The following is a 12652-nucleotide window of genomic DNA, read 5'->3' as shown; positions in this document are numbered from 1 at the left end:
AAATGCTATCCTAGAAAGGTAAGAGGTATTGGATTACATCATGCAGTGCCAAGTGTAATCTTGGGCATGGCTCTAGGAAGCCTCAGGAGGGCACTGGCAGGTGGGCAAATCACTTGCAACTGACAGCTTGGAGGTTTCAATACCCCTGGGCAGGTAGAGATATCCCTGTCCCACCTCCCCTGCTGAGGGAAAGACACTACCCACAGTTACTGACCTGGGCTGTGCTTTAACAGGGAAGGCGTTGCCTGAGTACTGCTTGTCTAGACCCAGCAGGACATCATGAAGATTTTGGTTCAACTGCAAAATACAAAAACAAAAGACAGAAAAAGTATGAGAAAGAAGCTTGGATGGCAGAAGAGAGCCTGGGCTGGCCTGCACAGACTGACCAAACACAAGCTTGTGGCAGGACATTCACAGTTCCTCAGCTATCCCAAGAGAGGACAACTCTAAATCTGTTTCCACTTCTCTGTGGGCTATGCAGTGCTACAGCACTTGAGCTGTCAAAGAGCTGCTGGCATTTCTGGGAATGCTCTGTCTTCCTTACAGATCATCCTCTTTGCTTCCCTATCACCTGGGCCCACCAGTGTGCTGCCAGGTACCACTGCAGAAGCAGGCTGATTGTTTACCTAAGATCTGTATGCTTCAGCTGGAGCTTCACTCGGGATTTGTAGCCAAAAGCTGTTTCTCAGGCCTGCTCACCAAAGCTTGGGACATGGCCATTTCCACTGTGGAGCCAAAGGCAGCTGGCCTTCAGCTGAACAACCCTTAACTTCACCAGCTGCCTGGGCTATCTAGGCTTGGGCAGAACCTGGATGTCTTTGCAGAAATGCAACACCAGGGGTTAAACTCTCCCTGGCACTGAAGGCTGCAACAGTCACTCCAGACACTCCTACTCCAAAACTGCCAATCCATGAACAAGACAAGACACCGGATTTATCACTGCTAGGAGGAGGGATCCCATGGAATCAAGGTTGGAGGCACTGTGCAGGCAACACCAGCAATTAACTGGGTGCTGTAGCAGTAATAAGAAACAGATGGTTCTTATGGAACAAAGCAAAAGCCCTGCCCTCATACAAAATTTCTCAAGAAAGAAAATATCCTGACAAGAAAAATCATACAAGAGAATTCCTGTCTAACAAGCATCTTTCCCATGTTTTGTCGAATGTAAGTTAGCAGCAACAAACTAGTAATTATAACAATCCTCCTATTCTTAACACTTAGCTCATCCCTCAATGGAGAAGAGCAGGCTATTGACTGGAAAATACCCCATAAAATGTCAGCAGGGTTCAAAACTGATGTGTTACACCACGGCAGAGGGCCCCTGACTGCTGGGAGTTGAAGGACTATAATGTTTCCTGTTGCTTAGTGGCTGTTTTGTTGTCAGGATGATATTAGGGAGCAGAGGGGATATAAGGGTTTTCCAGCTGGGCTCTCAGTCCCACCTCAGGATTAGTGCTACATTTACTTTTTCAAGCAGCATACAGACCTAAGGAATTCAGGATTTCTCTAGCTCTTAACCAAAAGAATAAGAACATATTTGTAAATGACAGTGGCAATGGGGGCCTTTCCCACAGACTGGTGCTGAGGTCTCCTGTGGGTGCTGCCACACAGCACCAGGATCTGGCTTGCCAGCACTGCTTTCTGTTGTGATTCCCAACTCAAGGCACACTGGTAGCCCATACAAAGCCCACACTAAGTAATTAAATGCCTTCTTTTGGGTCACAGGGCAGGAAAGAAGCCGAAGCACAGAGGTACTGTGGGGGAGAGCCTTTTTGAGGGACTGGAGTGAGGCATGTCTCAGCCTTCAGACGACTTGCAGACTCCCTGTTGGTTTTAACCCCACACCTGGGTACAATGAGGGTACACAGCAACTGGCTGCCAGGCAGCAGAGGGGGAGGAAAACATGCTTAGCCTGACCAGGTTATAGGTCACAGATTCATAATACAGGTGAACTAAAAATGGCAGCAAGAGATAGGTCTAAGAGTGGCTTCCCTTTCCTCTGTGGATCTGGAAATGAGTGCTGTCAAGCGACATGAACTCCCCACTGCTGCCCATAGCCCTGTGGTCTCTTCCCTGTGCTCCATCCCTTTACATTACTATGTCAGACTGCCTTTGTCCCAGGTGGCTCAGAAAACAGCTAAGGGTTTATATTATGCTCCAACATAGGGACATTTTCTACACCTGTTTTTCAGCTTGAGGTTTTGGGGGGTTTTCGATTGGTTTGGGTTTTTTTGTTTGTTTTTTCTTTGGTTTTGTTTGAGTTTTGTTTCTTTGCTGGATCTTGGGTTTTGTTTTTCTTTTATTAACAGTGAAGAGACAGTAAGTAGGATAAGCTGTTGGTTGCCTTACCTTGCTCATTTCTTTATGGAAGTTCTCTTCTAGGCCAGCTATACTCTGGAATGTGTTGACATAGAAACCAACACGACTGCCAAATGAAAAACAAGACAGAAGAACTTAATGGACACAGTGCTCTCTCAAAATCTTTCAATCCTGCCCTTTCTGCTACCTCCCACCCACCATTCCCATGCAAACTCAACTCTGTCAGATATGGTACATGTGAGAAGAGAGGGTTGCAAGGAAATGGAACAATGAGCAAAGGCCAGACAAGTCCAGAGGAAAGAAGTGACCGAGCAGGACAGGATCTGAATTTATGCTGGGTAAAGGGAGAGGGAGGTATAGGGTGGGGAGGAAAAAAAATAAAAAATACAAAAGAAGGTGGGGGGAGGGGAGAAGCACCAGCAGTAGTAAGATGGGAAAAAAAAAAAGGATAGAGGCTGTGATGCAGACAGAGCTGGGAGAATTAGCAGGGGGACAGATACTAATTCATCCAGAAGTCCCTTAGCACCAGGGAATCAAAAAAAGCATGAACTGTTTGCTTCACGGCAGAAAGAGTAAGAAAGCAAAGGATAGTACAGAGAGCAACAGGGAAGCAGAAGGATCAGCTGGAAAGCAGGAGCCTGTGAAAAACCTGTGGCGCTTCAAAATGCCAGCAGCTGCCTGTAACCAGCCTGCCAGCTGCCAACAGAGAGTGCTCTACCAGCACCCAGCCGAAGGGGCAACAGAGGAGGGAGAGGCTGTCCAAGGCCAGCAGCACCAGGGCTCTGCACAGGGAACCACCCAGATGGCTCTGTCCCCCCCAGCTCCTTCCCCAGCCAGGCCTGCAGGCTGCTGTGAGCAAAGAGCCCTGACTCAGGCTGTTGGAAAGGGGAGTGAAGGCAGACATCAGCACTTTGCTTTCCCACCCCACTGCTGCCCACTTTCTCAATCCCCACAGACCAGCACTGTCAACCTGGAAATGACCACCACATTTAAAAATAAGAAACTGGGACACTGCTAGGAAGATTTTGCCAGTTTTCCACTGTGGTGTCCCCATAAATCAGCTTCTGCTGCCCTACAGTTCATCCCCCAAGCTAAATATTGGTCTTTATTTCACCTCCCTTTTCATCACCACAATCACTAGTATGGCAAACCCATGGTCTCTCAAGTCTTTCAAGAAAGTTGAGCAGAGTTGGTAGGGCAAAGGGATTAAGCAGACAAAGCAGAGAAATACAGTTTCTCTTTGTGGTAAAATCTTGTTTTTCAGGAAAATCATGAAGTAATGCATAAGAGTGAACCTGTGGCTGGGGGGAATCCTAGGGCAGACAGAGATATCCAGAAAAAAAAAAAAAAGAGCAGACACACAGTCTAAGCTAAGAAGAATTGTGATCCAAGAGCTTGGATATTAATTTCCTTCCAACCAGCCCTTGGGAAAATTTCCAGCACTCACCTATTCCATAGTGAAGGCAGTTCCTCCTGCAGATCAACATTCATCTCTTCAAACACCTTCTGAGCCTTTACTAACTCCTCTTCAGCCTTAGCAACAGAGAAGGCAGATTGTCAGCTCCAGAACAGACAAGTACCCTGCAGGGCTGGAACAACTGTGACTCTTCTGACTTCTTTGGGAGACCAGGCAAAATTCTGGCATGAAGTAACCAGCATCCCAAATGAGTCTCCCAGGAACCAGGGTTGCACCATAGGTGACCCTTTAGTTTGAATGTGTTCCTCTCAGGTTCTCTCAATGGATTTTACCATTTATACACTCACAAGTAATTCAAACAACCACTAATGTTTTTCAAGTTCTTTAAATTTCCCTGGCTTCAAAAACTGAATGGAGTTGGTCAGGCAGTTCAGCCTCCAACTTGGATAAAGATGAAGGTAAATAGGGATCTCTGTCCCTTGCCAGATCTCAGAAAGAGTTGAAATCCATCCCAGATGGCGTTAGAGAAGAATCCTCCCTCTCGGGAACTCTCTGCTGAGGTAAGGTCATGCCAAAGCCCCGTCTCCTATGAGGAAGAGAGGAGGTCTACATCCTTGGCCGATATGGTTCTCCCACAAAGCTGACTGGAGAAGCAAGGAAGGGTATGCAAAGCATGAGTTGTGCCAGAGGGAGGCCAGGCTGCAGGGCTTCAGCAGCACGTCTTGGTTTCTGTGGTCTCACACAAGCGCAATCCCTGACTGCCTGTCGGCCCCAACTCCAGAATGGAACTCCTTCTCCCAGATGAGAGTTTAAATTTGATCTGTTCATTGGACGTAGACACAGAGATCCCAACACTGAAGGACAATTCTGTCAGGTTTCAGTGACAAAAAGGATGCTCCTGGTTTCTGTTGCTGACAGCAGAAACCAGCAACAAGCACATGCCCTTTCCTACATCTGTCCTAGGTTGCCTCTTTCTCTTTTCAGTGCCCTGACTTAAAGTTTTCTAATTAAAATGTTTCTATCTTGTAATCTACAGCAGCACAGCATTCTGCCACGCAGTAGGATGTAGAATGGAAAAAAAAACCCTGCATGAGCAATTTGGAAGGTCAGCACAAGTGTCTATATTTGTGACAACAGCAGGAATTTCACAACACCACAGGCCTCTGCAAAGAGGCCACAAGCTGTGGAAGCTGGATCTCCCTACCAGCCTGCAGTCATATTCCTGCACCTTCTATGAAATCAAATTTGATCTTCTTTGTATCAGCTTTATTAAAGAAATCCAGCTTACTCCTCCTTAGTGACAGTTATATAGTGACAGGAATGATGGGAGAAAGGGCTTAAAAGTATTCTGCAGTTCTGAATCTTGTTCTTCAAAGGAATCACTCTCCATTATATAGGGTAGGATTCTTTCACTCTCCATTTCTCTCCTGACTCAAGAGCAAACCACAGGAGCTCCTACTTTCCAGCTAACTTCACCTGTCAAAGGATTGCTCATTGCTACCAGAGGCAAGGGTAAGGCTCTGTACTCAAGACCAGGGGAAAAAGATTCCTCCATACAACGACACATCTGGGAGGTTAATTCAGAAATTAAGAAGTCCTGGTGAGGAACAGGCAAGGGGAGAAGGGGTCATGATGCTTCCACCCAGAAACCCCTGTTTCGCTGCTATACTCACTGAAAAACTCAACATTTCAAGAGGGTCTGCACAAAACAAACAAAAAGTCTTTTAAACAGAGACACAGTTTATGCTGAATGAAAGACAATCCTCATAGAGACTCATTCTGCCTTAAAACACCTTTATGAGTGAATGTTTCTAATGCAACCATTTTAAAGGGAGTGAAAGGGGGAAAAAAAAAAGTCCACCCTTTGGCTTTATCTTATTCTAACTTCTGAACTATACTGGAACCAGAATCAACCCAGGAAATGTGAAAGCTGGGAGATGAGGCATCATTGAATGCTGTTAGCTTTTCAGATGTGATGAATATCATTAACATTTTTTCCCTCTCTCATTTACTTGTTTATAAGGTCAAAGAACCCAGAAAGCAATGCATGAATATTGTTACATCCTAAGGCAACAGCAAAGCCAATAACAGGCAACGTTCACTCTAAAGTAGTTGTAGGAATCAGGGATCCATCGAGCAGGGCCTGTGGCTCAGCTAGTGCTCTCATCCCCAGGTAGAGCATTGAAATAATTCTTCAGTCCTTAGTCTGCCCAGGGACCTTCTCACAAGTGGGATTTATTTTGCTTGGAAGCCAGAATCCTGGCACTTGATAGCCCTGACTGCTTCCAGCCAGAGCTAAAGCCAGACATCAGCCTGGTCACAAGCCCTTCTAGAGAAAAAGCCAGCTCAGGGAGTGAGGTGGGGACAGGCAGAGACAGGATCCAGGGCAGAGCCCACTGCCACATCTGTGCACTTTCTGTTTCAGCTGCCATCCTTGCCACTCTGAGGGGAAACTGAGGCAGAAGGACTTAATGCCCACACCCATGATATTGGATCTCAGAAAATCTTTCTCTCCTCTCCCTGCCTGAAAGGGGGAAGGTCTGAACAGGAGATGGACAACAAATACTTTCCTGAGCTCCCACCTAGCCAGAGCTCACAGTGCCAAGCACAACCAGTTCAGTTGTGACAGGGGACAATTTGTCCACTCTGTTTCTGCTACTACGACACATCCCTCCTGAGTGTCTGGTTATGTCCAGCCTGGTGCTTTCAGGCAGTCTGGTGATCATATCACTTCAAAGACTGTGTTGTGAACTGTGGTAATTAGGCACTGCTCAGTAAATAGCTTAGATATCCAAGAGGCAGGGATAAGGAAGAGAGCAGGAAAACTCTCTCCAGGCTCAAGTCCCACCAGTCCCAACGAGACCTGCCTCTCAGAAGGACTCAACTTGCTGACTTTTTCCTACAGACAGAGATATTGTTCTGTTATCACTGCAGCACCAAGGACATTGCTTTTTAGTCTGCATTAAACATGTCAGCAGAGCTTAGTCAAAAGGCAAGAATTTGCTGCTCTAAGCCATTTTCCTCTTTGTTTCAAAAAGCACGGTCACTGACATTTCTAACTAGGAGTGTGCAATAGCAACTCCCACAGCAGACTTCACAAAAAATCCCCACTGTGTCGTTTTTGTTTTTATCTGCTAAAAGCCTAAAGAGCCAGAAGCTTGCACACTGGAGGGAAGGACTTTGCTTTACAATAGAAACACCAGATCTCACTGACCCCATTTTTGCATGGAGGCTGTAAAAGTATCAGGCAAGAAGAGATAGCAACACAGCTGCTGGTAAAAGGAGACTTTTTTTAGGCTTAACATTCTAAGCTTCTCAATAAATCCAGTGACATCAGCCCTCCCAGTTTTATCAAGAGGTTAATGAGATTTAGGGCTGTCATGAACACCTTCAGTCTTGAAATCACACAAATGTAAATACTGAAGCCTTTTTTTGTCTACCTACTAATGTTTGTGAAGGCAAGCTGGAAAACCTACTGGTTCAGAATACAACTAATGTTCTTTGTTAGGGTTTTTTTTTTTGTTGTTATTAGTCTCCAACCAAAAGTAAAATTAAAATAAAGAAAAAAGCAAAGAAAAAAACCCCAAATACTTAACACAGATAGAAACAAAAAATTAGGGTCAGCAATAGCATTACTTAAATAAAAGGGAGTGTTTTGAAAATATCTGTGGTCACCAAATATATTAATGGCATGTACTGGGAGATTAACGCCCCCGCACCACAGTGGGTGGAAAGATTACACAGTCCCTTGCACATGCTGAGCAAAGTGACCCAGTACAGTGAAATTATGGAGTGACTCTTGGTATCCTGTCTAAGATCCACAGGCAATGGATGAGGGGACACTCATAGGTACTGCCTCTCTGGGCAGCCTGTGCATGCTGCTATTATAGCAGTCACCACAGCCAAGTCTGAGAAGAGGAAAAATGTCCAAGAGCTGATAGATTTATATATTTATTTGTGACTTGAGAAACTTCCCATACCTGTTTTCTAGTCCTCCAGGAAAACCACCAGTCAAACAGACCAGTCAAGAACCACAACTGTGCAGGTAGTTCTCAGCAGGGTCACTAGAGGCACAGGAAAAGCGCCCGGCAGCCTGCCATGTGTCCTTCTCCTTTCAATCAAGAATGAATTTCCTCCCTTTGCTCAGCATCTTAACCAGGGCTGCTAACAGCTGTTCTTTCCCCAAGATTTACTGATGTGATACTTTTACTGAGTCTTTTACCTGACCCAAAGTCATAAAGTGACTGGGAAAAACCCAGGGCCTTCATAAGGTGAGAGGCATTTCTAAACTGCAATTCATTCCCTGGACAAGGAATGCAAAGACATGGGGGCATTTGAATGAGAACAGATGAGCTCACCAGGAACTTCTGAGCAGGTGACTGGTGCTTTCCCAGTCTGGGTAAGGATTTATTATCCCTTGCTCACTGAAAGCATTTTCTTCTCACTGTCTTCTGACAACTCCCTCTTATCCCTTAAGGTCTTCCAACAGAAACACTGATCAAGATTTCATCAGGAAGTCACACTTCTATGCAAGTAGGACTGAAGTTTTTATTCCCTGAAGTTCCTCTGAGCTGCTCATGTCTCTCAAGATGCTATAACCTAAGTTCTGCCAGATGATACCACCTTGATCTTAGCCTGGTCAAATATGTCACACAGGGTACAAATTGTCTGATCTAGGCCCATCTCTTCTCCTGTGCAGATCGAAATTTTATCTAAAAATGGCTCTTTTAAACCACAACAGCCAGGATAGTGTTCATTTGGGAATATCACAGGAGAATGCTGCAAGCTAACTCAGCAGCCACAGAAATCACAATGTTTTTGGGTTTTTTTTGTGACTTTACTCAATGACCTGAATCCATAGGCCAATTTTTCAGCATTTCCTTTTTTTCTTTTTTTTTGAAACAGCAACAATAAAAATGGACTGCTTCTCTTAGAGCAAAATGGAAGCAGTAATTGGATGAACTGTGTACTACATCACCCTCTGCCTCCAAGTTATTCCACAGCCTTTCTTCATCCACATTTCATTACATGGGGAGAAAACAACTGTCCAGTATTAACACACCTGACTAGAAATCAATCGGGCAGGCACAGATTCATTCACTGGTCAGCAACTTCCATGTGCCCACTGTGGCTAAGGTGTGTCAAGGACACACTTATCAGACAGGACTAGAGTGAACGTTGCCTAGAGATTACTGGCATGGTACAATCTAGAGCCCAAAATAGCGCATGCAGGGTTAGAGCCAGGTAGATCAGCAGTCACCTGATTTCGGAGCAGATTAGTTTGTGCAACGAGGTGAGCTTGTAGCTTCCCTTGACACCACTGAGGCGCAGCTTTCTCAAGCAGCGAAACAGGCTGGGGGAGGGAGCATGTTTGAGTGGGAAAAAAAAAGAAAAACAAATAAACAGAGAACAAGAGAGACACAAACATATACCTTTTAGGATAAAAAAATTAAAATCACAACAGAGAGTGTATTTAGAGGCTGGGCCAAACCAGTATCACCAAGGCGAGAGAAAAAAAACAAACATCCTGGGACTGATCAGTTATGAATCCTTTGAAGCATGCCAAGTTTAGCAGTAATTAATGTTCCCATGTGGGCTGGATACTGCAGACCAGCCAGGCAGCTGTAAGAGCAACAGATACAGTTGTTAGTGACCTAGCACACAGACAGCCCTACTCCAAGGCATGCCTGTGAAGTTGGAGCTCCTTAAAGAGAGATCAGGATTAATTAACCACCATAATTATTTGCATGCAACAGCTGAAAGTCCACAGTGATTTCTTTTAATAGCAGGATGTAAGTTTAGCAATAAGGGGCAGGGATCTTGGGTGGGAAAAGAACATCCATATAGTAGAGAAGAATAAAAGAGACCATTTAGTGCCAAGAAGTATTTGCACTGCTGTTTCTGTTACTATACCATGAAACCTTAATCGAGTCAGTTCCCACTTATATCCTGTGTCAGAAACATGATTTCTCTTTCCTAGGGGTCTGTCATCACATTCCAAAGTAACTTACACTGGAACAACCTTACTTCAAAGGTCACAGGAGCAAAACTCCAGGCACAGAAACAGAGAGGTGAACTACCTCCAGCAACTGAGTGCCTGCTGAGCCCTGGCTGCTGCCCACAGCCCTGCAGAGCTGAGTGACTGCAAATGCCAGATCCCAGGCTGGGCAGTGAGAACTGCCCACTTGGGAAGGCCATGCATACATAATTCCCTGGGACTTGCTGCTCCCATCTTTGCAGGATCAGGACAGTGCAATGTGTCACGTATTATCCTGCATGTGAGCTTATGGCCTAAATTACAGAGGGTGGAATAATCTGATCCAGTGCACACTATGGCTAACAAGAACAGTTTGATCAGGTACTCAGAGACCCTTTCACAGGCTAAATCATGACTAGAGCACCAATTCCTAACTCTCAACATTTCACTCTTCAAACTGCGCTTTTTTCCATACCTGTTGAATCATCTTAGCTGAACATTTGGGGCAACAGTGAGTGCAGCGGTGATAAAGGCAGCCAACCTCTGCTGCAGAGCACCAGGTACCAACCTGAGTAGATCAATTCCTACAAAAACCATTTCCACTGCAGCGAAGATCCCACTGGCATGCACCAATAAAATAACATGCCCCAGGGAAATTCTGCTCCTACCCCAAACACAATGAATTACTGCTTTGAACTGAAGGCACAACCAGCTGGGCCGCATGCCTTGCATACAGAATCAAGACTTGCTTTGCCACACAAGTGATGCAATGACACTTGGGCCATCAATCTCTCTCCCCTTTTGTCTGTCAAGGTTAATCACAGTGCACTGTAGATGACTGATGACTTGTAGCTTAACAATAAAAGCATGTAGCCACTAAACACACATATTTTCACTTGGGGTAGAAATGCATCTTAATTTTTTCTATGCAGGAAAAACACCAGCATCTCTTACATAACTCATATTCTCCCCTACCAGAAATAACCCTAAGCAAAGAATGACATCTCTTGTCAGCCTGGTTAAAAGATACATATCCAGGGTCTTTCTTTCCTGTACTACTTCTACCCTGAAGAGTCACAATTTACCATGAAGAGAATAAAAGATGTCTCCCCAGCCCTGGACTATTCTGTTGTGTCAAGAAGTGTCCTGTGAAGGGAAGCACATGGGTTCAAAAACACTTAGGGTACAAGAGGAATTCATAACTCATTTTAGGGGCAGTATTCAATCCATGCACCTACACTAGAACAAAATTTCTATTACCTTTCTTCTGCTACATTAAAAAAAAGGTAAACTTTATTTTTAATTAAAATAAATATCATTAAAAATAAAATCCTTCACTTGAATATTGGGCAAGCTATTCAGAGGCAGGAAAGAAACCTGACAAGAAAAAACTCTTATTTTTATGCTTTCAGTCATATTTATTATCTAGTAATTGCGACCAACAGACAATAGAATACATTCATCAAGTGTGCACAGAGTGCATTTCCATCTGTGTACTTGTAATTCACACTCCTAAGGGTCCCTCTCCTAGGATATCAGAGAACTTCACAAACACAACCAACTTCAAGTTGGTTGAAACAAACTAACATTCTTACCACTGCTTTAGGATGGGGACAGAGTCACAAAGAAGCAGACAAACTGTAACATTTTTCTGGAGCACTGCAAGATTTTGCTTCCCCAAGGGGCACACAGGCTTTTCTGCCAGAGGTTACTGGTCCTGTTCATGTGATGAACCCATGCCCAAGCATCTGGCCACCAAGACATGCAGATTGATGATGGTGGGTCTGAACCAACCCAACAGAGGCCATCCTGCCTTCCAGGAAAACTAAACAAATGAGAAGCAAATACCTAGCAAAACCTCAGCAGTTCACAAGACCTCAATGATCTTAAAGGTCCTTTCCAATATGAATGAATTCTATGAAAACACAATGAAGAGGTACAGGTGAACTTAAAAGCTGCTCAGCTGGCAAATGCAGAGCTCCGAAAAAGAAAGGAAGGCTGCATGCCCTCCTGATTGCTTTACCTTTGCAATTTTGGTTTCATCCTTCTTCTTTGCAGTTTGCAGGGCTTCAAAGTGGTGTCTGGCACTGTCATAATCCACAAGCTTCCTTCCTCGCTTTGCGATACGAGACTAGAGAGACAGAGAAAAGAGTCACACCAATCTTCCCCAGCAGCCAAAACTGCAAAACCTCCCAGGAAAAAACCCTCTCAACTTCCAGAACACCCCACACTCTGTTCATACAGGCTGCCCAGGGAGGAGGCCCTGGGAGCCACATGTGGCAAGCACCATTTCAGAGGGAGCACCTCAGGAGGAGAGAGGAGCCATCAAGGGAAGGTGAAGGGATCCAGCCAACAGGCCCCACCTCTGGGTGACACGTGTGTTTTCAGAACTTGAGCTCCACTGCTTCCTAAGCCCCACAATGTGCCTGCATCCTACATCCCTCATTATTTTCAGGGCTTCCTGAGGGCTGCAGCCAGTCTCTAACTAACCAGCTCACCAGTCTGTGTGGAAGCCTGAGAGATTAAGTTCAATAAAGGAAGGCATTTCTGCTGCCAGCACAGCAAAAGCACACAATCCACAGCTCAGGATAGGCCATGGGCAGCCTTTTGGACCCTGTGACAGAAGCTGCAGGCAGTAGTGACTGCAGCCACAGGCAGAGGTCTGGCTGTCACCAGCATTCAAGCAAGGGAAGTGCAAGGGAAAACCTGCAGCACTGGGTCACCAACATGCAACACTGAAGGCAAAAAAATACAAGGACGGAGCTGTGCACCAGACGTAGATTCAGGAATGGAATCTTGACAAATCCACAGCTGAGAATCCAGGACAGACAGGTCTGTGTTACCCTTCCTGAACTGAGGAGCCTACGGCTTTCTCTCTCAGCAGAATTGCACTTTGTTGAGGCTCTGGCCCACTGGGTTTCCCTGTTTTAGGAACTATC

The 12652-nt window shown here is 45.2% G+C and overlaps 1 protein-coding gene across 7 annotated transcripts in view; it reads right to left on the bottom strand.

The window, feature by feature from the left end:
- The window catches only part of BIN1 (bridging integrator 1), a 90434-nt gene that overhangs the window by 28257 nt on the left and 49525 nt on the right, over positions 1-12652 (bottom strand). For 4 of the 7 annotated variants that reach the window (XM_053982404.1, XM_053982405.1, XM_053982406.1 and 1 more), the window contains exons 6-10: positions 11737-11844; positions 8997-9089; positions 3767-3852; positions 2350-2425; positions 215-297 (exon numbers count right to left, since the gene is read on the bottom strand). In XM_053982404.1, the coding sequence (XP_053838379.1) occupies positions 215-297; positions 2350-2425; positions 3767-3852; positions 8997-9089; positions 11737-11844 (446 nt within the window). The remainder of the gene's footprint in view (positions 1-214; positions 298-2349; positions 2426-3766; positions 3853-8996; positions 9090-11736; positions 11845-12652) is intronic. The other 3 variants (XM_053982409.1, XM_053982407.1, XM_053982410.1) reach the window with 1 other exon arrangement.

This window comes from Vidua macroura, chromosome 7 (genome assembly GCF_024509145.1).
Source record: "Vidua macroura isolate BioBank_ID:100142 chromosome 7, ASM2450914v1, whole genome shotgun sequence".
Taxonomy (NCBI): Eukaryota; Metazoa; Chordata; class Aves; order Passeriformes; family Viduidae; genus Vidua; species Vidua macroura.
Note: the sequence above shows the minus strand (reverse complement) of the source record. Positions and strands in the feature narration are given on the sequence as shown.